Below are 24060 nucleotides of genomic sequence, written 5' to 3' on the forward strand. Positions count from 1 at the left end.
TGACAATCGAAACGGGATCATTTTATATATAAAAAAAATCAGAGTCGCCACTTGGGATAATTTTATGGTGTACCAAGTCACCGGTTCAAATCTCGAATCGAAGAAAAGATTGACTCTGTATTATAGTCCGCGAACACAGAAATTCGGGTAAGGAATTCTGTTAACCCGGGAGAAGGTATTAGGCATTCCCGAGTTTCGTGGTTCTAGCACGGTCATTCAACTGTTAAATGCCTATTACCTGATTTTAATACATGTTTTAGCCTATGGTTTAATTTTAACTTTATTAACCGCTTTTAATTATTTTTTAGGAAGATTGCAACGTTATTAAAAACACGTCTTGAACCACATTACATAAATGCACCCGCGGTCCTCGACATATTTTATCTAACGTTGTTGAGATTTGGATTTGGGTCACATAAATGAGCACCCGAGTTTAAGAAGGTAAGTTATTAAAATAACGCGCGTAAAGCAACTACGCGTTTGCAACTTTGCGAGGGCCATGAAAAATTTGCTAATGGTGCGCCTCGATTTCTAAGGATAAAGCAATTATACGAAGGCCATGGGTTATTAGTTGTAGAGCATTGAGATGAGTCGCCTCTATTCCCTAGACCCAAATATGCTTTAAAAGGGTCAATTTTACAAGATCCGCTAAGGCCCAATTCTAAAAATGTTCCTATTGATCAAACAGCCCATTACGAATCCATCCATTGTCCCTTAATCCTTTTCTTCAATCCAGACTTCGCCTCTTAATTTTGTTAGCAAAAATGGTTCGATTCTTCTTTCAACAAAAAACGACCAACTCTGAGCAAATCTTCAGCACTAAAATTTGTACTACACAAGACCATCATTAACAAATTGATGGAACATCAAACTGTGGGAAATTAAAGTGTCAAACAAGGAACCAGAAATTTCAAAATCCAAATAACAAACTTGTTGATGTAAGACAATTTCAAAATTAGAAATGAATAGATTTGTTATCTTTAGCATCACTTCAGATATGAAGTATTATCCAAACATAGTGGAAATCTAACAACAATTTGCAACATAATTCAGCAAGTAAAATCAACGTGAGTAAGAAAATGCTATCCATCATTTCTCATGAGATGGAAATTTACTAATTACGATAAAGATGGCTAGTCACAAATTCAAGGAACAACCCCCACATAGGCCTGAAAACATGCCAAGTTCAGTACCAAAGCAGACGCCAAATGAAACTGCAGCTCAGCTAGCTAGAAACTTAACAAGCAATGAAATTAATTCCATAATCACTTTCTTATTCCCAATGTATTGAGCTAATAATGAAAGACCAAGGATCAAACATTTCTCTTCAAATCAACAAAATCAATTTCTCATAGTAAACTTGTGGAACCAAAGCAACATATTGAAATACTATATCATATACTAAATTCATTCAAAAAACTAAGATCGACACTTAAAACACAACTGATCATAAGTTTACTATAATCGGTCCTTATGTTCAACTCCTGAGCATTACATTCACTTTAAACCCAAACATTTACTCTCACCTTCAAATAGCACTAATTTGTCTTTACAAAATATTAAAGCATGGGGAAAGAAAACTGAAATAACATGTGTAATTTCAGAATCCCTACAGAAATAATACAGAAATAGAAGAAACAGAGCATCAAAGTTCAAACAATTTCATGTTCAATCAATTTCCACTCGACAATGCAACTCTACAATCACTTGTCCTTCATAGTTTACAGATTTACCTGGAAATTGAAAGGAAAAGAAGTGAGGAAAGCAGTAGACAGCAGCAGAACCAGAACTTCAGCCGTAGGAAATAAAAAGTAAAACCAATTTCAAACCAGAAACATGATGTGCAGTAGTCTAAAAACACAGTTCAATCGAACAGTAACACAGCAAACTTCAAACCAAACTTTTACAAATCCAAATTCAATCCATTTCCACCCGAGATGAATCAGAAATTGTTTCAGAAATTGAAAACTTCAAAAATCACAGAAGAAGTTCAATGAAACAATGATTTTATTGAAATTTTCAGCGGTTTTTGTTTTCTCTAGATTTTGTCTCCATTTTTCTGACTTGAGTGTCAAGTTAAGATGCCTTTATAGGCAAGCTACTAGGGCAGCCTAAAGAAAATCAGGTTTACACTTTGCACCTTCTGAAACTTTCATTTTAGCCTAGGTGCCCCTGTTGTAAATTTCAGCATTTCAGAATAGTCCTAAACCCCCCCCCCCCTTCTATGAAGCTTCCTAAGGTTGTTACATCCAGATTCCCTATGCTAATTAACCTAGACTACCCCTGTTATTACCCCTGAAACCCAATGGGTCAAGTTGACCCGATAATGAAACCAAAAGTGGGCTCAATTCTGACATAATGACCCAAATTAAACCCCCATTGGGGTGAGGTCTGTAATGGCTTCAAAGCCCAAACATAGATAGATTAAATCAAACCAGACAACTAACAAAGGGCAAATACTTGAAAAATTCCGAGAATTAAGCCTATACCAATCAACTGATTACACAAATGAGCAAGAAATTAACCAAGTTATCAAAATAACCCTAATTAAATTGACTAGGTGACTAATTGGAACAATAACCATGCTATTTAATCAAAAGAAACCAAACAAATCAAGCAGGACCTGAGAACGGACTTGGAAACAAAAAGAATAAAAGGAAAACCAGCGAAAACCAAACTGACAAATCTCAAACTTGGCCGAAAATTTGGTTAAATTTCAAATAAGGAAAAAGAAAAGAAAGAAGAGGGGCAATAGGTAAAAATGAAACCATAAACAGACCCAAAACTGAAACGAAACTTACCAGCTAAACTCGAAATGACACTCGATATCTTGACTCATACAAAAATGATACCAGTCGCTTTTCTCTGTCAAGAAATAACGATTAGCATCAGCTTTGTAGTGAGTCAACCTTCCAAACATGAGAAAAGCACTCCTGGGTCGATGAATGTCACCAGATTCGACCGCAACTGGTTTTGAACTTTTAAGGCTTGAATTTGGATCTAAGATTCGAGGGGTTATGGACAGATTCGAGGGTAATGGAGTGTGGATTTGGAAAGAGGGGAGTGAGGGGGTTCTAGGGTGTTAGTTTGAGGTGGTTTGGGGCTCGCCGCCGGCAGAGATGGCGGAGAGGATATTAGGGCGGCGCTAGGGTTTAGGTCTCCAAGCTTGGAGACGATGAATGGAGAGGATTGAGATGGAGGATATATATATATAATAGCGTTCAGTTCTGATCCGTTGGATCAGAAGAAATTAACGGCTCAGATCAAAAGCCGTTAAAGCAACGTCGTTTGATCATAGTGGGGGTTTGGACCGGTTCTAGAATCGGACCTGGGCGAAAATGGGCGAGGGTTTTGGGCCAATTTCAAATGTTGGCCCAATTTTAAACTAAGCTGACCCTTTCCACTTCTTTCCTCTTTGTTTTCTCTTTTTTTCCTTTTCTACTTTTTTCAATTTTCTTTTTAGTTTCTTTTAAATTAAAATTAAAAATAAACCTAAATTAATCACTAATCAAATTATCCTATCAAATTATATTAACTAACTCTAAATAAAATTTACCACAATTAATTAAAAACCAAATTCAAGGAAAAACTACCAAAATTCAAAATTAAAATTAAAAAATGCAAAATAAACTATTTTTTGTGATTTTTCCCATTTTTATAAAACAACTAATTTGTTAATTAATCCTAAAATGTAGAATTAAATCCTAATGCAAATGTAGCATATTTTTGTATTTTTCATTAATTAAACAAAGTTAACATGCGCAGACAAATGCAAACAATTAATGAAAAATGCTACAAAAGTCTACGAAATTGCAAATAATGGGAAAATTTATTTTGTTTTGAATTTGTGAGATTAATTCATATAGGGAAAAAATCACGTGCTCACAGCTGGGACACCATTAGGATCAACAAGGGGTACATCATTGCTAGGCATCACGTTATTATTCTCACCATTATGGCCTGACTCAGCGTCACTGTTCAAGTGAGTAAACTCATAATTTGACATCCTTAGGCTAACCTGGAATAAAAACTTTAAAGAACAAATGTAGAAAAGAGTGTATTATTATCACGCCCCAAACCTGGGAGCGAGACCGGCACCTGGTACCTTACTCGACCGAGTACCAACGTAACGTATCTTTCTTATTACATCATTATATACAAGTGACATACGGGCGTAGTAGGCCAACATAATCATTTATAAACTCAAACATAGGCCGTCAAGGCCGTACAATCTTTCACGTATACGACATATGTCTACAAGCCTTTAAGAGTACATAATTGTCATAAAGGTCGGGATAGAGTCCCGCCATACCAAACAATACTCTTCTAAATCATACTAACCAAACAAGCAACTCCGAAGCAAATGAAGCGCACCAACATCTTCCACCGAGCTGATAGCCTACTTGGACGGCTCTCGACCTGTCTATGGGGACCTGCGGGCATGAAACGCAGCGTCACCAGGCAAAAGGGTCGTCAGTACGAAAAATGTACCGAGTATGTAAGGTACATAAATAAGTACATAACAATCATGGAAGAAATATAGAGTACTTGACTCAACCTGTAAGTCTGAATAACTTTGTAAATCATGAAATACTTTTAGCGTCATGCATATGCGTATGAATGTCATGTCGTGCATAGGTACATGTTTCATAACATCATCAGCTTCTGAGGGCATCCCATCATATCATATCGACCACTGTGGGCAAAATCATCGTCGTATACCAGCTGATCAGGTGGTGGTGCGTATATAACGCCATAACCTTTCCCATATCCCATATACATATATATATACATACATATATGCGTATATAACGCCGTTTTAATACATACATATATACGCATATATAACGCTGTTTGAATCATATTTTAGCCACTGTGGGCAATATTATCATCATATACCAGCTGATCAGGTGGTGGTGCGTATATAACGCCGTAAACCTTTTCCCATATACCATATACATGTATTTGCATATATACACGTATATAACACTATCTGGTCATGGGTCAATGCACATGTCTAAATGAGTGAAATGCATGAAAAATACATAACAATCTCAATATTTCTTCCGGATAAACTTTTTCAACTGTGTATTATTCTGAGACCCATGAACAGAAGATAATATATTATGACACATGGAAATTCAAGAACATAGATATCTCTAATACTTCTATGAATAGAGTCATTTATGGAATTTTTGCATTTGCATGTTTCGTTCGTATCGTTTGGATCATGCCAAAAGAATAGAAGGGATAGCCTTAATATACCCGGATCGATTCTCTTGACAATCCCTCTAACTCTCTTTTATTTGGAATAAAAAGCATTTAGTTGGTTGTAGCGCAGAGAACTTCATCATAAAACTCAGACAAGTGAATACCTAGGTTCCGACCATAAAAATAAGTTGGAGCTTAGATGGCTCATTTAGGAACAAGCAGGCGACCTCCAGGAAGATGAGAACCTCGCCAAAGGGTGATTGAAAAGCTTTACCTTTTAGTGAGAACCAATAGTGAAAAAAAAATTCTTCTTTGTAAAGGACGTAATGAGAACCAATAATGAAAATGGACGTAACAACACATGAGATGTTCAATGTAAAGGCTTTCAATATGAGTATAATATGACAGCTTTTTGTTTTTGTCCTTTGGTTTATTTGTAATCCTTTTTACGTGTAATCAAGACAAGCCATGTCTTAAGACTCATCAAACATTGATGCTACTTTGGCTTGGCTTAATGCCATGTGGCAGCTCATAAAGGATCCTTATCCACTTATTAGATAATTAAGTCCTATTACCTGGTAATTAATCAATTACCCGTATAATTTAAAAATTATCTCAATTTAATTAAATACTACTCTCTTTTAATATACCTTGTACATCTTACTATTATGGCCATGTAGTACTTTGTATGGCACTAGATCATAAATACCGGGTATTTTAGCTCGGGCCGTATTTTATCCTAAAATGCCAAACTTTGACAAAAATTCATTTTCTTAGACTTGCTCCCCCTTTCACCTTCATGAATTTACTAATCACTTGTGAAATAGCATAATCCTTATAATCCCCAAATAATCTTTTTCTTGGACTGATGTCAGTTACCTTACAACAAATTCAATGTAAAATACTGCAGGGTGCAACATCGTCGTAATTTAATACTACGAAGTCTTACATTACCGTAATGTAATACTGCAGGGTAGAACACTGTCGTAACTTAATACTGCTGGACGTAACATCATCGTAATATATTACTGTAGAGGGTGACATCATTGTAACATATTACTACAGAGCATAACATTGTCGTAATATAATACTGCGGGATGTAATATTGACGTAACATTGCGGGGCATAATATCATTCCCCCCTTTGGAACATTCGTCCTCGAATGTTGACTGATGCTCTTATCATTTTCGTAACTTATAGCTCTTGTGAATACCTTAATACTTTTCTTGCCATTTAAGGAGTTGCTCTGTTAATAAATCCAAAGTCTAGGATATTCCCCCCTTTAGTCTTTTTGCTTGTATCATGACCTGTGGTCGAAATCTTCCTAATCTTGCAACTGTTGTTACCTCCTGTCATGCAGCCTGTATAGGGGGCTTTGTAAGTGCACTTATGCGATTCATCTTTTCTTTTTCCCTTTATCTTTTAGTCAATCTCTAGGCCTTACTTTGTATATACAGGGCTTAATAGGATGCCTCTCTAGGTCTCTATAGGTATATTGAAGTCCTTTGCTCGATGCTTTGTAGAACTTGTGAATATGGCCATATCTTATTTCATAGATCTGGTTACCCATTCACATAAATTTACTGCATTTACATGGGTTATACTATACCATAATTTTCTTGCTTCAACCTACCTTTACTGAGGTATGCTTACCAAGTTCTCAGTTACTTTTGTTGCCTACACTTTAGGTATAAATCTCAGTCCTTTAATGCCCCTTCATTACCGTTTGTCTTAAGAATCATGGCCAAATCTCATGTCATACTTTGTAACTTATATCTGACCATTGTTGATTTGCCTCAATGTTGATCTATAATCATTTACTTGAAGACTCTAAACTTCTTACGTAATACATTACTGGTGGGGCTTACGTTCCATCGAGGAATATTTGAAGTGATTTTCCTGATCCACTTAGGGGTGATACTATACTTTAATGACCGTATTTTATAGCATCCCAATGTGATTCACTTATGTGGGTATTTTAATCTCGTACAATCCATGAAATTCTCTTCAAATCATTACTCACTCGAAGGCCTAAATGTCATCCTTTATCCCTCACAATTACACCGTCATTGTACTATCAAGGCAGCATTCCATCTTTTCTAAATGTTACTAGTCTTAGACTCCTTTTGAGTTCATTCAGGCTATACTGAACTTTCTATAACTTTAGAGAAAGCATCAGCTCTTCTTGTTTTCATGGGCTTAATCCCGAGGACTTATCCAATGTCGTCACCTTCTCACTCGCCTTTTCTTATCCTTACTCATATTTTCCTAAAACCTTGTCGCTCTACCATACTTTATCTTGCAACCTACACGTATTCATTTATACTACTTGCAACCTTTCTTCAACTTGCTTGCACCACAGACTTCCTTATGTCATTCTGGAATATCAAGTGAGACGTCATATCGTCTCTAACTCTTCTATACTCTTTTAACTACACCTCTCGATACGTAGAAACCATAGGCTGGAAGATATGTCACTAACGATGTCGCTACCATTCCTGGATATTGAATCCCCGTTCTTATAACCTTCTATCCGAAGTATGGATTATTCACGATCTTCTTCCTTTGAGTATCTCGTACGTTGTTCACCTTTACCTTACTTACCTTAAAATTTCGCATCGTATCTTCTATCTTTTTCGTGACCTTCCCTCCACACAGGTATAATTCACGTCCATAACTTGAAGCTCTATTATAATACTCACACCTCTGGTACATACACAATCCGGTGGGAGCTTCGTACTAACTTCTTATGAGGCTGGTACTTCTTCTAACTGGCTTCCTTGTAGAGCCATTATAGATTATGGTCGTTGTGTTATTTCTCTTGAACATCTAATATTAAGAGCGATTATGTCATGTTCTCAAGCACAACTTCTATAATTTTTCTAGGTCCAATAATCAGACTCCTGATTTTCTTAGGCGATGTAATCCTTTAGATCCCTCTTCCTTCTGATCAGCCTTTACGTATGCTTAAGCTATCTTCCGATCCGTGGCTCATGGTATCAGTTATTACCTTAGCCTTTCATGGGCATTATGGAATATCCACGATACAATCTTCTAACAATTCAATCCTTTGTCTATGCCCCGAGCTCAATTCTTTCTTTTAACTTATACCAGAGTCTTCTATAGCTGTATATGCTGCCTGGATAATGCTCCAAAATCTTGAGTGTATGATAATAGGCTAAATTGTTTAATATAGTCTATGTTTTAGCTCAACTTAAGGATGGTTTACTATTGTAAATGTTCAAATAATGCAAAAATTGGCTCTAATCATGACTTTAATGTCTCACAGGAGTTCAATAAACAAATGAGGATTTATGATGGTAATCAAGTGAAGAATGAAGTCAAATGACGAAAAGTTGAGCAGCAACATCTTAACAAGAGAAAACCCCACTAGCGCTGGTCATGCGCTGGTCATGCGCTCCCGCGCTAGTTCAGTGATTTGGACAGAAAGAAACCCCACTAGCGCGAGTCATGCGCTGGTCATGCGCTCCCGCGCTAGTCCAGTCCGAGAAATCAATTATTTGGGGGCAAAATGGAAAATCTGAGAGGATCCACTCAACTTACATAAAGTAAAGCTCCATTATTGAGAAAGATCAGATTTTAGGAGAGAAAAAGCCATAGAAGAAGGAGGAGCTTCATCTTGGAGCTAAGAAAGGAGAAGAAGAACATCATCTTGGAGCAAGGATTCAAAGAGTTCTTCTAAACTTTCTTCTATTTGTTTGTTAATATTATGTTTAAGACTTTAATTGTTGATTTTTGTATGATTATGAGTAGCTAAAAATTCTAGTATTCTTGGGTCATGGATGTTAGATAATTATGTTATTTGAAGCTTAGATTGAAGATCTTGAATTTATTGTTATGGGTTGTTTATTTGATTCTGTTTCTAATTATTTTACTGCGTAGCTAACAGTGAAATATTATTTACGAATCTTGAATTAAACTTGACAAAGGAAATTCTTGGTTGCATATAGAATCAAATAGAGCAAGATCCGAATCCTGGGCATCGGGTGAAAGATTCGCAATTAAGATAGACATATACTTAATTGCCTTGCTTGGTTGAAAAATAGGAGTTGTAAATGCATTTGAGTTAATATTAATACCATAGACATATATGTATTAATTTAACTTGAATATGTGCATAAGGACTCGACAGATTCTTATGAGTATTATTAACCCTATAATCAATAACCCGAATAATTCAATAAATCAATCTTAAGCTAAAATGGTAGCATGATCTCTAGCAAGTCCATGACCCTGGAATATCTTTACCCAAATTGTTATAAAAATATTGTGAAATTGGTGTAGTAATTTTGTGTTGAATTATTGTGCAATTATTAAGTAAGTTGTAAATTGGTTCTTTATATATTTTGAGATAATTTAGCTTGAATTGATAATTGTTTGAGTCTACATCAGTCGAGAAGTTGATCACAATTCCTCGTGGGAACGATACTTTACTTACTACTATATTACTTGTCGATCGCGTACACTTGCGTGAGTGTTTTGGTCGCAACAGTGTATCCATAACGTACTAACCCTGGATCATTGTTCAAATAATTCTTTCGTTCCATCTTAGCTTTCTTTTAACGTAAGCTATTACTTTTCCTGGTCTTTTTGCCCCTTGTTGCGTCCATACTTAGCTTAGCTTAGTGCCCACACTTGCCAGAGTTTTCATACAACTCATATGATCTTTGAATATTTCTTTTGATTTTTACTTCCCGTTCACTAGCCACGGTAGATTCCTCTTTCTTATGGAGGACGTACAGTGTTGTTGTGAAACTATTGTTACAAGACCATTTCCTCTTTAGGTCACTGTGCTTAAGTTGAAGCCTTCTTCCTCATTTCCTCAGCTAGTCCTTCACTGTAGTACTTAGGGAGAACCCTTGACTCTCGTAAAGCTGTGAGCTTATTACGGACCTTTTTTTTATATCCTTGCTTACCTATAATCATCTGTAGTTGTTTACTTCCATGTCCTTGTGCTTATATGGTTGCTTCTGAACTGATATTTTGACTGCTTTCCCAGTGGTTCTTTCTTTTATCCCCATAACACTCATACAGTACCTTTAGCTACCCCGACTCTTGTTTGAATATATCTCAAGTATTATAATGATATTCTTCAAAACTGAATTCTCCATGTTGGGCTCTACTATATTTATCTTACACGATCTGATGATATAACCTCTTGTTTAGCTACAACTGGGATCTTCCTGACCAATTACTAACTACTCGTTGGCCCATTCTCATATCAATATTCCTCGTAATCTTTCTTGAGTTATTTTCTTTGTCTTAACTTACGTCTCGCACTGGCTCCTTATTTATTAATAACAGCTTGGGCAGGAACTGGGTCGTTGTTTGTCGTTGTAGCTTGGGCAGGAACCTTTACTTCCTCTTCTTGACGTCGTGCTTACACAATATTCTTAAATCGTAGCGTATTTGTAAGATTTGGATAAGTTCCATCTCATTCCTCTATCATTTATCGCATTCTTCCTTTACCACTCCATAGTCACTAGAACCACTTAATTCTGACTTAATGCCACATCACTCTATATTCCCCCCTTTATGGGTGTACTAAGATTTATCACTACGATGGTCTACCTGTAGATGTTTTACCTCTTCAGCCTTGGCGTCTTCTCACATCATCGATGAACCTTACTCGCCTTGTGGTAATCCTTCTGTACCAAGAAAACAAAATTTCTTACTCGCGAGGGTGGCACTTAGTGTAACTAGCACCTACAGTCCCTTAAACTTTGCTTACTTTAGGGAAGCATCTTCCTGAACGACCATTCTCAGAATTCCTCATGAATATTCTTTTGTTGTTTATTCTATCATTGTCGGAACACAAATCTGAAATTCTCATGATGCTGACTATTATCAAATCACTTAGCCCCTAATTCATGTTTAGTTTGTCTTGTTCACCAGCCCATACTGATTTCTATAACTCTGGGGTTTAACTCTTCTTTTTGGTAGTCGCGTTGGAGTCATGAACTTGTTTCTCGAAATGAGGATATAACTTTATGGCCTATACTCCCTTGTTGCCTCAAGGCCTGTCACCTCTTGTATTTATCTCCACTTGAATCTAGACTCTATAATACTGTCATTCATTTTTTTCCCTACCATTATCATCCGTGTATCATATCTTACTTATAATGCTTCATTAACTCTCTTCTCTTCTCCCGCTAATTATCTATGTCTACTGCTTTACTCTGAAAACTCGAACAAAACATTCTTTTGCTTTTGGCTCCCCTTGCTCCATCCCTTGGCTCTTTCAATTGACTAACATTCTTTCTTTACTGGGGGCGGGAGCCGCACTAAGGTAATATTTATTCCTTCAAGGCTTATAGTGCATGTCTTTGTAGTACACATATCTGGCTGCACTATTTTAAAGTATACCATCTGGGTGTCTCACAAGGAGATTTACTAGCTCACTTGCAACATCCTTCGAAAATGTCAACTAACACAAACAATCCACTACCATTTTGGTTTACTCTAACCCCAGCCAGGTCCTGATGTTCTGTCATTTTCTTAAACTGCACCTTTTAGCTCCCATAGGGCATAACTGAGATGGGTACGACCAATTGTATATACCTTTGTTACTGTTGAGGGTAACTCCTAATGCTTATATTTTCTACCGGAATTGTAATGCTAATAATCTTCATCAATTGGGCGCCTCGTACTCTTCATCATCTGCTTCTTTTGCTTGTTGAAACTTGTATTTATCTTCTGTATCTCTCATTGTCTTTCACCATTAAGGTGGATAGGTATTCTTGCCTTAAGTCTTCTTATCAGGAAGTTTACACCTTTCAGTGCACCCATGATCTGCCAAAGACCACATATTTACTTATCGTATACATTATACAAAAATCCAAGCCCTCTGACTCAGCTCTTCCACAACCATATCTCTTTCCAACCTTCTTTAGATATTGTCTTATTACGAATAAAATAGAATTTTGGAATTTGAATTCTTATAAATGAGCTCTACCACATGATCTAGAATAAGAACAAAGAGTGGCAATCCTAAATGCCCTATAGCTTCCTCCTTATAAGTGTGGTGCATAAACAAGACTCTACTAGACACGGCTTGTAGACTCACTAGGACAGAACTGCTCTGATACCACTTTTGTCACGCCCCGAACCTGGGAGTGAGACCGGCACCTGGTACCTTACTCGACCGAGTACCAACGTAACATATCTTTCTTATTGCATCATTATATACAAGTGACATACGGGCCTAGTAGGCCAACATAATCATTTATTAACTCAAACATAGGCCGTCAAGGTCGTACAATCTTTTCATGTATACGACATATGTCTACAAGCCTCTAGGAGTACATAAATGTCATAAAGGTCGGGATAGAGTCCCGCCATACCAAACAATACACGTCTAAATCATACTAACCAAACAAGCAACTCCAAAGCAAATAGAGCGCACCAACATCTTCCGCTGAGCTGATAGCCTACTTGGACGGCTCTCGACCTGTCTATCGGGACCTGCGGGCATGAAACGCAGCGTCCCCAGGCAAAAGGGACGTCAGTACGAAAAATGTACCGAGTATGTAAGGCACATAAATAAGTACATAACAAACATGAAAGAAATACAAAGTACTTGACTCAACCTGTAAGTCTAAATAACTCTATAAATCATGAAATACTTTTAGCGTCATGCATATGCGTATGAATGTCATGTTGTGCATAGGTACATGTTTCATAACATCATCAGCCTCTGAGGGCATCCCATCATATCATATCGGCCACTGTGGGAAAAATCATCATCGTATACCAGCTGATCAGGTGGTGGTGCGTATATAACGCCATAACCTTTCCCATATCCCATATATATATATATATATATATATATATATATATATATATATATATATATATATATATCATTTGAATACATACATATATACACGTATATAACGTCGTTTGAATCATATTTTAGCCACTGTGGGCAATATCATCATCATATACCAGCTGATCAGGTGGTGGTGTGTATATAACGCCGTAACCTTTTCCCATATACCATATACATATATTTACATATATACGCGTATATAACGCCATCTGGTCATGGGTCAATGCACATGTATAAATGAGTGAAATGCATGAAAAATATGTAATAATTCCAATATTTCTTTGTGATAAACCTTTTCAACTGTGTATTATTCTGAGACCCATGAACAAAAGATAATATATTGTGACACATGAAAATTCAAGAACATAGATATCTCTAATACTTCTATGAATAGAGTCATTTATGGAATTTGTGCATTTGCATGTTTCTTTCGTATCGTATAGATCATGCCAAAAGAATAGAAGGGATAGCCTTAACATACCCGGACCGATTCTCTTGACAATCCCTCTAACTCTCTTTTATTTGGAATAAAAAGCATTTAGTTGGTTGTAGCGCAGAGAACTTCATCATAAAGCTCAGACAAGTGAATAGGTAGGTTCCGACCATAAAAATAAGTTGGAACTTAGATGGCTCATTTAGGAACAAGCAGGCGACCTCCAGGAAGATGAGAACCTCGCCAAAGGGTGATTGAAAAGCTTTACCTTTTAGTGAGAACCAATAATGAAAAAAAGTTTCTTCTTTGTAAAGGACGTAATGAGAACCAGTAATGAAAATGGACGTAACAACATATGAGATGTTCAATGTAAAGGCTTTCAATATGAGTATAATATGACAGCTTTTTTGTTTTTGTGCTTTGGTTTATTTGTAATCCTTTTTACGTGTAATCAAGACAAGCCATATCTTAAGACTCATCAAACATTGATGCCACTTTGGCTTGGTTTAATGCCATGTAGCAGCTCATAAATGATCCTTATCCACTTATTAGATAAATAAGTAATGTCCTATTACCCGGTAATTAATCAATTACCCGTATAATTTAAAAATTATCTCAATTTAATTAAATACTACTCTCTTTTAACATATCTTGTACACCTTACTATTATGGCCATATAGTACTTTGTATGACACTAGTCCATAAATACCGGGTATTTTAGCTCGGGCCGTATTTTATCCCAAAATGCCAAACTTTGACAAAAATTCATTTTCTTACACTTGCTCCCCCTCTCACCTTCATGAATTTACTAATCACTTGTGAAATAGCATAATCCTTATAATCCCCAAATAATCTTTTTCTTGGACTGATGTCAATTACCTTACGACAAATTAATGTAAAATACTGCAGGGTGCAACATCAGTGTAACTTAATACTGTGAAGTCTGACATTACCGCAATGTAATACTGCAGGGTAGAACACTATCCTAACTTAATACTGCTGGACGTAACATCATCGTAATATATTACTGCAGAGGGTGACATCATCGTAACATATTACTACAGAGCATATCATAACATATTACTACAGAGCATAACATTGTCGAAATATAATACTGCGGGACGTAATATTGACGTAACATTGCGGGGCGTAAAAATTATGGAGATTCGTATCAAATCACCACTATTATCCTTTGCCCCAAGGTGGGCGCCAAACTATTTACCCTAGAAAATGAGTAACAATTATATTTGTACGCGGTTTAAAGGATATGTGATTTAATTCAATATGAATGATCTAGGAATAACAAGTAATTCAGCTAAAGATAAAACAAAAGATCAAACTAATCGTAATATGATGATCAAGCCTGATCTTAGGTTGAACAGTGAAATTTGACATTGATCAGACCCTAGGTATGAGCTCAGTTGCGAATAAAGAAGAGAACGAATGAAGAATACTTTGAATAATAGCTAGAATACAAAAATAAACTTTTATTGCTTTGATTTGTGCGTCACAATGTGTTCAATTGAAAGAAACTTCCCCCTTTATATAGTATGAGAATTTCAGTCCTAGTACAAGTTTGAAAAAGATAAAAATCTTCTTTTTCCAGTAAATGTCGATCCACAGTTGATATCGGATGGGATTCACGCTGTAATATCCGGTTGAGGGCGAATATTATGACTCTCTACTCGTTATGCACAACCATTCTCTGCTTTTCTCGTGGTCTAGAAACTTTACTTGGTTTGGGTCCGTTATTCCACCGTGCCCGATCGTAGTTGCATCGTTCACTCCTCCCGGGTTTTGATACAAGTAGTCATTCGGCCTCGCTTATAGTCACGTTGAGCCGTGCTTCCCTTTCGTTTCCTCATCAAGGAATCGGGGAAAATCTACCCTGATTTTACCCGTACACAATCTCAAATAAGTTCTTCTTGTATTCGATAATTTACGTTCCATATACTAATTTGTTAGTATAGTTTAGTGATTAATTAAGATAGAAAATTAAATAATAAATGTATATAACAAAATCATATATCATTTATTTACATTTGTTTAATACTAGTATCTATGAACGTGCACGTGTAGCTTTACAGTTTCTGCTTTTGCCAATTTTGGATCTATTGATCGTACTTGACAGAAATCACATCCCAAACTATTACTTTTCTACCAAACGGTTCATCGATATCCAATATATCTCTAAAACTCTGGGCGATTGTTTCCATCGTCTGACGATTAGCCAAAAACACTTCATCCCATATTATCACTTTTGTTTTTCTTATAAATTTAGTACTATTGATCTGATTTTATATATTTGTGATGGTTATTTCAGTTATTTGAAGAGGTATATCAAATCTAAAGTGAGTTGTACGACCTCATAATAAAATTATTGTTGGTACACCACTTGTTCTTATTGCTAACAATATCATGCCTCTCAATCTGACATTTGCAAGTAATGCATGACATAGGAATATTATTTCGATTCCGCCGGAGGCATCTACAAAGAATAATCGCGCTATACCAGGATCAATTTATTATAATATAGTCTTGAAAGCTTATTCTTGTTCAGGATTTAGTTTTGATTGTGCTTCCTCAAATACTTGTATGGACCTTTTTAATATTATATTTTTTTTCAATTTCAAAATAAATAAATTTACTCATATGATGATTTTTAAAAAATAATTTAATTGGATTCTCTTGCTAAATAATTAATCGAAAGATTTAATTATTTGATTTTATTTTCTGTTGATTTAGATTCTTAATATTAGTTAATCTCTTATTTGAATATTTAACCGTGATTATAATTTTATCCACCATAAATTTTATTTTTAAAGAGTAAAAAGATCGATGACATTCCACTTTTAGATCTTTATGTTTGCAAAATCATTAGTGGTATTGGCTCTTACCAATATTTTTCTTTCTTTTCTCACACATTTATATTCTTAAAAAAATTTCTTAGTTGTTCTATAATAACTTGGTCTATTTTTCTATATTACAAAAAAAATTAATAACAAAAAAAAATTATTTGAGTAGGAAAGCAGTTCAAATATAATATAATAATATATTATCGTAGGTATTTTTTCCTCAATTTCAGCGCTTTGTGCAGTCCGTTTAGCATTACTTTTTTTTTCGATATTGAATATTATAAAGTGGTAATGTATTACCAATATCGAGGATTCTTATGAAATTGATTTTATTAAAACTTCCTACATATTTTTAATAAGAATTCAATAGACAAGCTTGTATTAATTTTAAAATCTTAAATATTAAAAAATTAACATATAAGTTATTGTAGTCCAAAAAATAAGTTATTACAGCTATGTCCTTTCCCTATGAGTTCTTCTGTTTAATATTTTTGGGGCATTTCGATCTATCAATATTATATTCGTGCTTTTATAATAATATGAGCTCTCCTGTTTCTAAATGAATTTGGACAATATAATACGTTTTCAAATTAAATTAATAATAATAATTTTTTAAGAAGTATATCCTAAAAGTAATAGGATTACAAGGCTACTATCTATGCCCGAAAATAATTATACTAATAGGATTCCTAAAGGTAATCATGTAGGATTCCTAACGTGTAGTATTCTGTCCTAAAATTAATAGGATTACAAGGCTAATGTCTAGAATTCCGATTATGTCCTTTTATTCTGAGTTATTATGCTTAATATTAAAAGGTTATTTTTGTAATCCAAAATTTTATTCATGTTTTTATAATAATATAGATAAATAACATATTTTAAAATAATTTTTTTCCCGTGCACCATGACCCTCACAAGCTACGTAAAAGAAAGGTTAAGTTAATCTATCACTTTGAATTCAAGTAAAAACTTGACACTCAAGCTCAAGTGCATCACTTGCCAATCCCCATTCCCTGGCCCCTATCCCAACTATGCTTTATTTTTCTCCGCTGAATTTTATGTACTTCTTTTTAAAAAATTTGTTCTGAAGAAATTGATACACTTTATAATTTTAAACTCTCTAAACATTATACTTATTCGTATAGAAATTGCATGTTGAAAACCACTAAGCTTCCATTTGGCCATGAAATTTGAGAGCTTTTTTTACAATTTTTGTTTGCAAATTTTTGTTTATTTATAGATTTTAATTATTTTTTGACAGAGTTTGAAAAATAGAATATTCAAATCACAAAACAGCTCTAGAGTAGTTTTTGAAGTTTTCTACTCACAAAACTTCAAATTTTTTTCAAATAAAATGGATGTCCAAATACAATTTAAACTTTCAAAAATTATTTTTTATCTCATATTCAAAAACTTATTTTTTCAAGTTTCAACCATATTTTTGTTCAAACACTAATTAAAACTCTTAAAATACCTTTGATATTACGAGCCAATTTGTGCATATCTTAACTAGCACCAGGTAATTTTATTTATGTATTAATAATTAGATATGCCTGAGATCCGAACATGATATTAGTTCTTCCCATTTCATTATTTGAATAGAGATTTCCTAGTTTTTTTTTCCCTTCAGTTCTAAGTTTACATAGTGAAAAAGGTCAGCTCATATATCACAGAATTCACAAGTCTCTTCTTCTCTCTTAAACCCCAAACTTTCCCAACTAATCTCACAACACAATCTCAGCTGGCACTGTGCTGTTGCAAGTCATCTCCATTTCTTCATCCTGAGATCTATCTAGAAAGAGAAAAATGGCGGAAGAGAAAGACCCAACATCAGTACCACTGAGTCAAGCCACTGAAGATCCTGAAGACCCCATCAAATCACCTCCCTCTTCCCCTAATTCTTCTACCCGCAAGGTCTGTTTTTGTTTTTAATTATCAAATGCTGCCCGTCTTTTTTTTTTTTTTGGGCTGCTCTTATTTTCTGAGGAAATTTACTCTTGCTTATAAATCCAACTTAGATAATAAAAAGGGGAAAATACAACAAATCCTAGGAGAGCAAAAAACACTGAGGTGATTTTTTCCCATTTGCTTACTGTAGGCAGAGTTACTTGGTGCCTGTGTGTTGGTGGGAGGTAGCAGGTACCTTGTGGAATAATGGAGGTGGGCACAAGCTGGGTAGGACATTACTGTCACAGAAAAAATGGTGAATACCCTCCCAAAAAAAAAAAAGAAGAAGAAAGGGGGATAGGTATTCTTCTTTGCTATAGGAAGTGCTATTCATGTTGCAATGTTTTGAGTTTGAACACATGGTGGCAAAAACAGGAAAAAAGAAGGTTGTTTAAATGGGAAATGGTCCTAGATCTTTGTTATTACACGTTGTGTCATTCTTACCAGTAGTATTAGTATTATTCCTGATTTCTTATTTCTAGATCTTTGTTATTACAGGTTCTGTCTTTGTTTTTTTTCTTCTTGTTGTTGTTATTGTTATTGTTGGTTGCTTCCATTTCACTGTTCCTTGAGCGGAGGGTTTATCGGAAATAACCTCTCTACCTTCACAAGGTTGGGGTAAGGTTTGCGTGCACATTACCATCCCCAGACTCCACTTGTGCGATTACACTAGGTTTGTTGTTGTTGCTGTATAAATGGGAAGTGGGTGCTTGTGCTTGATATTTTAATTTTGGGGTCAAATGGTAGTATATATCAACAATATTTGAACCACCAATTTGGAAAACCGGTACCTTTATAAGTGTATGGAGAATACTAATATATACTGAAGTCAAACAGGAGTTGATTCCTTAAATGGGATTTTGATACTTGTTCATCTTATCTGCTCAAGTAAAAAGGTTGTGAATTGGGGATTTTAATTTTTCTTGCGTTGTGGGGTTATCGATTAATTAGAATCAATTTATGCACAAAAAGTAAACTCTAATATTCTGGATGTGAAAATGTAGGAAATGAGCATTCTAATAACAACACGTTGATTTTGATATGATCAAAGTCATAAACTTTGTTTATCTTATCTGCTTTATGGGAAATGGAGTTGATTATTTGGGTTGGGGGTTTAGCGTCAATTTATGCACGCCAAACATAAGTTCTTGTCTTCAAGTTGGGAAAATTTATGTGGTAAAACTTAAAATCCTCTTTATCAAAATAAAAAGAGTTACTGTTAGAAATCCTTTAGCTACTTAGTCCTTTATCTGGTTATTATGAAAAATTCGAGTACCTTTTAACAGCTTGAATCAAGAAAAGAAGTCCAAACTGGAAAACAAGTGGGCCAAGTCAGACTAAATTCTTTAGAAAATCCAGTTTCTTTGAAAAGTTGAGCTGTATATCCGCTATTCATTTCCTACCCAGTACCACTATATATTCTGCATATGCTTATAATTAACTTGAATCCAGAAACCAAACTCGAAAATGATTGGTCAATGCGAGAAAAAATGATTTAAAAATCCAGGTTCTTTAGAGGGTAACAGTTTGATAGATAGTTGAGATGTTTTTTCTCTAATCCTTTTAATACCAACTGTACTCCAATATACTTTCAGTCTGGAACTTATTTGTGCTTTCTTGTGTATATTTAGTGAGAATTTTGAGAAGAAACGGACATATTTAAGCAATTCTCTCTATACATATGCCTGTAGGCAGTTTACTTGCAGATGTCTAAATAGTTTTTGATACACCCTTTTCAGGCTTGCTGTTATTTTCTTCAAAGCTGGGTGTCTAAGAAGTTTATGACTGGATGGTAATTTGCTTTTTGCATCTGTTTCTTTGCCTATTTTGATAGGTTCTGCCAAGCGCTAACCACTCTATACTTTGAAATCGCAGTGTAGTTCTCTTTCCGGTAGCAGTTACATTCTTTGTGACGTGGTGGTTTATTCAGTTTGTTGATGGCTTCTTCAGTCCACTATATGAACAACTTGGCATTGACATATTTGGTAATTTCATTTTCCACTTTCCAAAAATTTGATAGCTGCAGTTAGTTTTTTGCATTAAGATGGTTTATCCATCTTCTTGATACTTAATTGTTCAGTACTCCTACACATTCAAGATCCAACTCGTATTTCATTTTCAGATACTTTATCATTGGGCATACCTGTGATTCAACAAGATAATATTGCAACTTTATCTTTGTATTTGAACGTGTCAGCTGCATGGAACTCTTTATAAGCATTATGTACATAGTTATTATCTCCTTGCATCAAGAAGACAAGGAACAAAAGGAATATTATGAGCTCTCACTACTTGGACTTCGGTGAAGAGTCAGAGGGAAATATGAGCAAGGAGAAGCTTTAATGTTTATATATTTTTTTGGTCGTGTTGTCAGGATACTTGTCAACTTTGATTATTTGTTTTCATACTAGTAGAGCTTGGATTAAAGTTTAGTTTGTGGTAACTGAGCATACCAACTATATACAGCTATATAAGACTGAGGTGCTCGTGGTTGACTAGCATAACTACAAGAACAAGGATTGAACATCCTCAGATTGATTGTGCTTTACTTTCTTAGTTAAAAGAACTGATCCCACGACATAACCTGGTGTTAACAATATTTCATTTTAAAAGAAAAACACCTTGTGTTAGCAACTATGCAGTGGTTCCTGCTGATCATAGGAGAGAGCATGGTATCAATTGCAAAAGAATTCTGACCAATTTGTATGAATTGTTTTTGCTCTTAGAAACCGTGATGCTGAGATCAGCATATATATAAATACATGACTTTTGTTCCCTATTAAAAAAAGACTTCTCTTCCCATGAGTTGTAAATGCCTTTCGCTTGTGAGGAAGCAGTTCGTTCTATTCTTTGTCATCAATTATCTAGTATTTCATCAGTTGTAGTACGTCATGTTTGGAGGTGATGGAGGTCGCTGGTAAAAATCCCATTATGTTGTGTGTTATCTTTCCATGTGTCATGCATGATTGATAAATCTCATGTTTCCATGAATTTGGCTGATGTGTTCCCACCTCCCTACTTGTATCAAATGTTGTTTTGTCCATTGTATATTGGCCAGATCTCCTGATCTTTGAGACACTTGTTGGTGGTGCAGGACTTGGATTTGTCACATCTCTAGTTTTTGTGTTCTTCGTTGGAGTTTTTGTTTCGTCTTGGCTGGGTGCTAGTGTTTTCTGGATTGGGGAATGGATTATTAAGCGAATGCCATTTGTCAGACACTTATATTCAGCTTCAAAGCAGATTAGTTCTGCAGTATCTCCTGGTAAGCTACAGAATTTTATTCTTGTGGATAGAAGACAGAGAGGAAATGAAACTTGCCTTCTCTTTGATACTGGAAAAGGCAAGTAGTGGTGCACATATCGAATCACTTATGGACCCATCTCTTGCAACTTTCAGCCTGAGAGAGAATGGGGAAAAGAGGAGAATGGAGTTAATTCAGGATAGATTGTGCAAAAATGCTTTTTTATAATTTACAGAATATATTACTCTATTTCTTTCATCGCAATAGGGTAGATAACAAAAGAAAGAAAATGAAAGGATAATCTCTTTCGGAAGAGCGAATTCGGAGCTGTGAAGTAAAAAAACGTGAAATCTGAACTGAACTTTCATTTGGTGTACTAGACTTTCATTTCAATAAACCAAAGTGTCAAAAAGCATGGGAATCAGGACCACCGAGACAGATAATAAATCAAAATTGTGCTTTGAAGTCTATAAATACTTAATTTGGGGAGTTGAGGTTGCTTCATGGAGTATTTTGCTTTTGCTGCGTTTTCTTATTAGTTTGTGTTCTTGATATTGACTTTTCATTCTTATATAATCTGCAGATCAAAATACCACTGCTTTTAAGGAAGTGGCAATCATTCGTCATCCTCGTGTGGGTGAATATGCTTTTGGTTTTATAACATCATCAGTAACCCTTCAGGTACTTGTTCTGGATATCATTTTTTCCCTTAAGATAACATGCTGTAAGGGAAAACCATTTTCTTTATCATTTTTAAAATGCCTGTTCTCATTTGCTGCTATAGTAGACTAGATAAAGCTGCCATTTGAGTTTCTCTTTAGCTTAATTTCAGTATCAAGTTCATGTTTTCCTAGTGGTATCTAATTTTCGTGCAAGGTTTTACTGGGCTATATTCTTTTCCCTTCTAGCTTGTAGTGACTCATAAATGCTGAATGTCCTTTTATTTGATAAGTGCTGATTGTCCTTTTGATGTGCATAAGTTCTTACACTTGAGAAACCAGCATTTTCCAATGATAATCCCCTAATGTTCTTTCTCTCTCTCTCTCTCTCTCGCGCGCGCGCAGTGGGTAGAGATGAGAAGCAGAAAGAGCGACTACTAAACTAGAACAAGCAAAAAGAGCATTTTATTATTTTGTTGGCTGATATCAATATTCAACATTGACTATTTTCTGGATTGCAGACAGATGAAGGGGATGAAGAATTGTGTAGTGTTTTTGTTCCTACAAACCATTTGTATATTGGTGATATACTTCTAGTTAACGCCAAAGACGTTATAAGACCAAATTTGTCCATCCGTGAAGGCATTGGTACGTTTTCTAGCTTTTGACAACTCATCCTTAAAATGATCGCTCCTTGTTTAGTACTAATAGCTTGGTGACTGGTCGAAGCATGCATCTTATTTAATGATCTTTAGTTTAGTAAATCATATATCTTTGTAAAAGTTATGGTAAAGCTATGTGCAAATGCCTCTTTGGCCGCCCCCGTCATGCATTACACTTACATGGAAGATCAAAGTATCTGAACAAGACATTGATGTTAATGAATTTTGGGTTTGTTAATGAAACTGTTCTCAAGTGTTTCTAACATTGAAGCCAAAATGCAGAGATCATTGTTTCCGGAGGAATGACGATGCCACAAAGGATTTCTCATGTGGAAAGGGTTGCAGGACAAAGTGAAAGAATCCCACTGAATAGAATTAAGTAACAATGGTGATGAATATGGTCAATGTAGGATGTTTGTAATTAATTAGTATGGTGGGACTGTGTTGCTAAGGAGGAAGAGATCATATATACATTGCTGTTTTTTCTCATTTGCTCTGCCTTCAGTTTGTTATTATTATGTCCTTCTTAGTTTGAAGCAAAGTTGTTAAAGGTTTAATTCCCATCCACTTCCAGGGAATGAAACATCCAACCAAGATGTGTCAGTTATCATGTTACCCCAACTGGGATGAATGTTAAAATATTAGTAAGTGATAGTATGTAAGTTAATAATATACAATTATTAATGAATCGTTTAATTAAGTCTTACTTCTTTAGCTGAGGGTCTATCGAAGATAATTTTTCTGCCCGTTCAGGGTAGGAGTAAGGTCAGGTACATCCACCTTCCCTAGATCCCATTTGTGAGAATACACTAAGTCGTCGTTGTTGTTTAATTAAGTTTTACGTAAATGTTTCTGGTGAGTTAACTTATAAGCCTTTAAACAAAGTTTCTTGTAATTATTACTTATCGGAAAGCAGATTTTATGTGAATATAGGGGGTCATTTGCTTCATAGGATTTGAAGCTTATGAGTTTGGGATTTAAGTTCTTTTAAATTACTGGTTTTAAATTAGTAATTTGTATATATTCAATATATTTTTAAGACAAATACAAGGGTTTAACCCAAACCCATTCAACCCGCCCAAAGATTAATGGGTTAGGCTACAAACATTTTAGCTCATGGATCAATTTGGGCCGAGTCCAAGTTGATTATTTTTTATAACCCATTCTGATCCATTAAGCAATCCAAATACGACCCATGAA

At 35.2% G+C, this 24060-nt stretch overlaps 1 protein-coding gene across 1 annotated transcript; it reads left to right on the forward strand.

Annotated features, from left to right (window-relative positions):
* Positions 1–17979: 17979 nt before the first annotated feature.
* LOC104246767 (protein LIKE COV 2-like) lies at positions 17980–23566 on the forward strand. Its single transcript, XM_009802648.2, has 7 exons — positions 17980–18265; positions 20038–20090; positions 20174–20283; positions 21393–21560; positions 22123–22220; positions 22720–22846; positions 23143–23566. The coding sequence occupies exons 1-7, from the start codon at positions 18158–18160 to the stop codon at positions 23241–23243; spliced, it is 765 nt and encodes a 254-aa protein (XP_009800950.1). The 5' UTR covers positions 17980–18157; the 3' UTR covers positions 23244–23566.
* Positions 23567–24060: the final 494 nt, after the last annotated feature.

The sequence above is a fragment of the Nicotiana sylvestris genome, chromosome 5 (assembly GCF_000393655.2).
Source record: "Nicotiana sylvestris chromosome 5, ASM39365v2, whole genome shotgun sequence".
Taxonomy (NCBI): domain Eukaryota; kingdom Viridiplantae; phylum Streptophyta; class Magnoliopsida; order Solanales; family Solanaceae; genus Nicotiana; species Nicotiana sylvestris.

Excerpts from the sequence above, each read along its gene's own strand:
- LOC104246767 (XM_009802648.2), top strand. The coding sequence starts at position 18,158 with ATGGCGGAAGAGAAAGACCCAACATCAGTACCACTGAGTCAAGCCACT. Across the intron at positions 20,091-20,173 it reads AAGAAGTTTATGACTGGATG|TGTAGTTCTCTTTCCGGTAG; the intron begins GTAATTTGCTTT and ends TTGAAATCGCAG. Across the intron at positions 22,221-22,719 it reads CATCATCAGTAACCCTTCAG|ACAGATGAAGGGGATGAAGA; the intron begins GTACTTGTTCTG and ends TCTGGATTGCAG.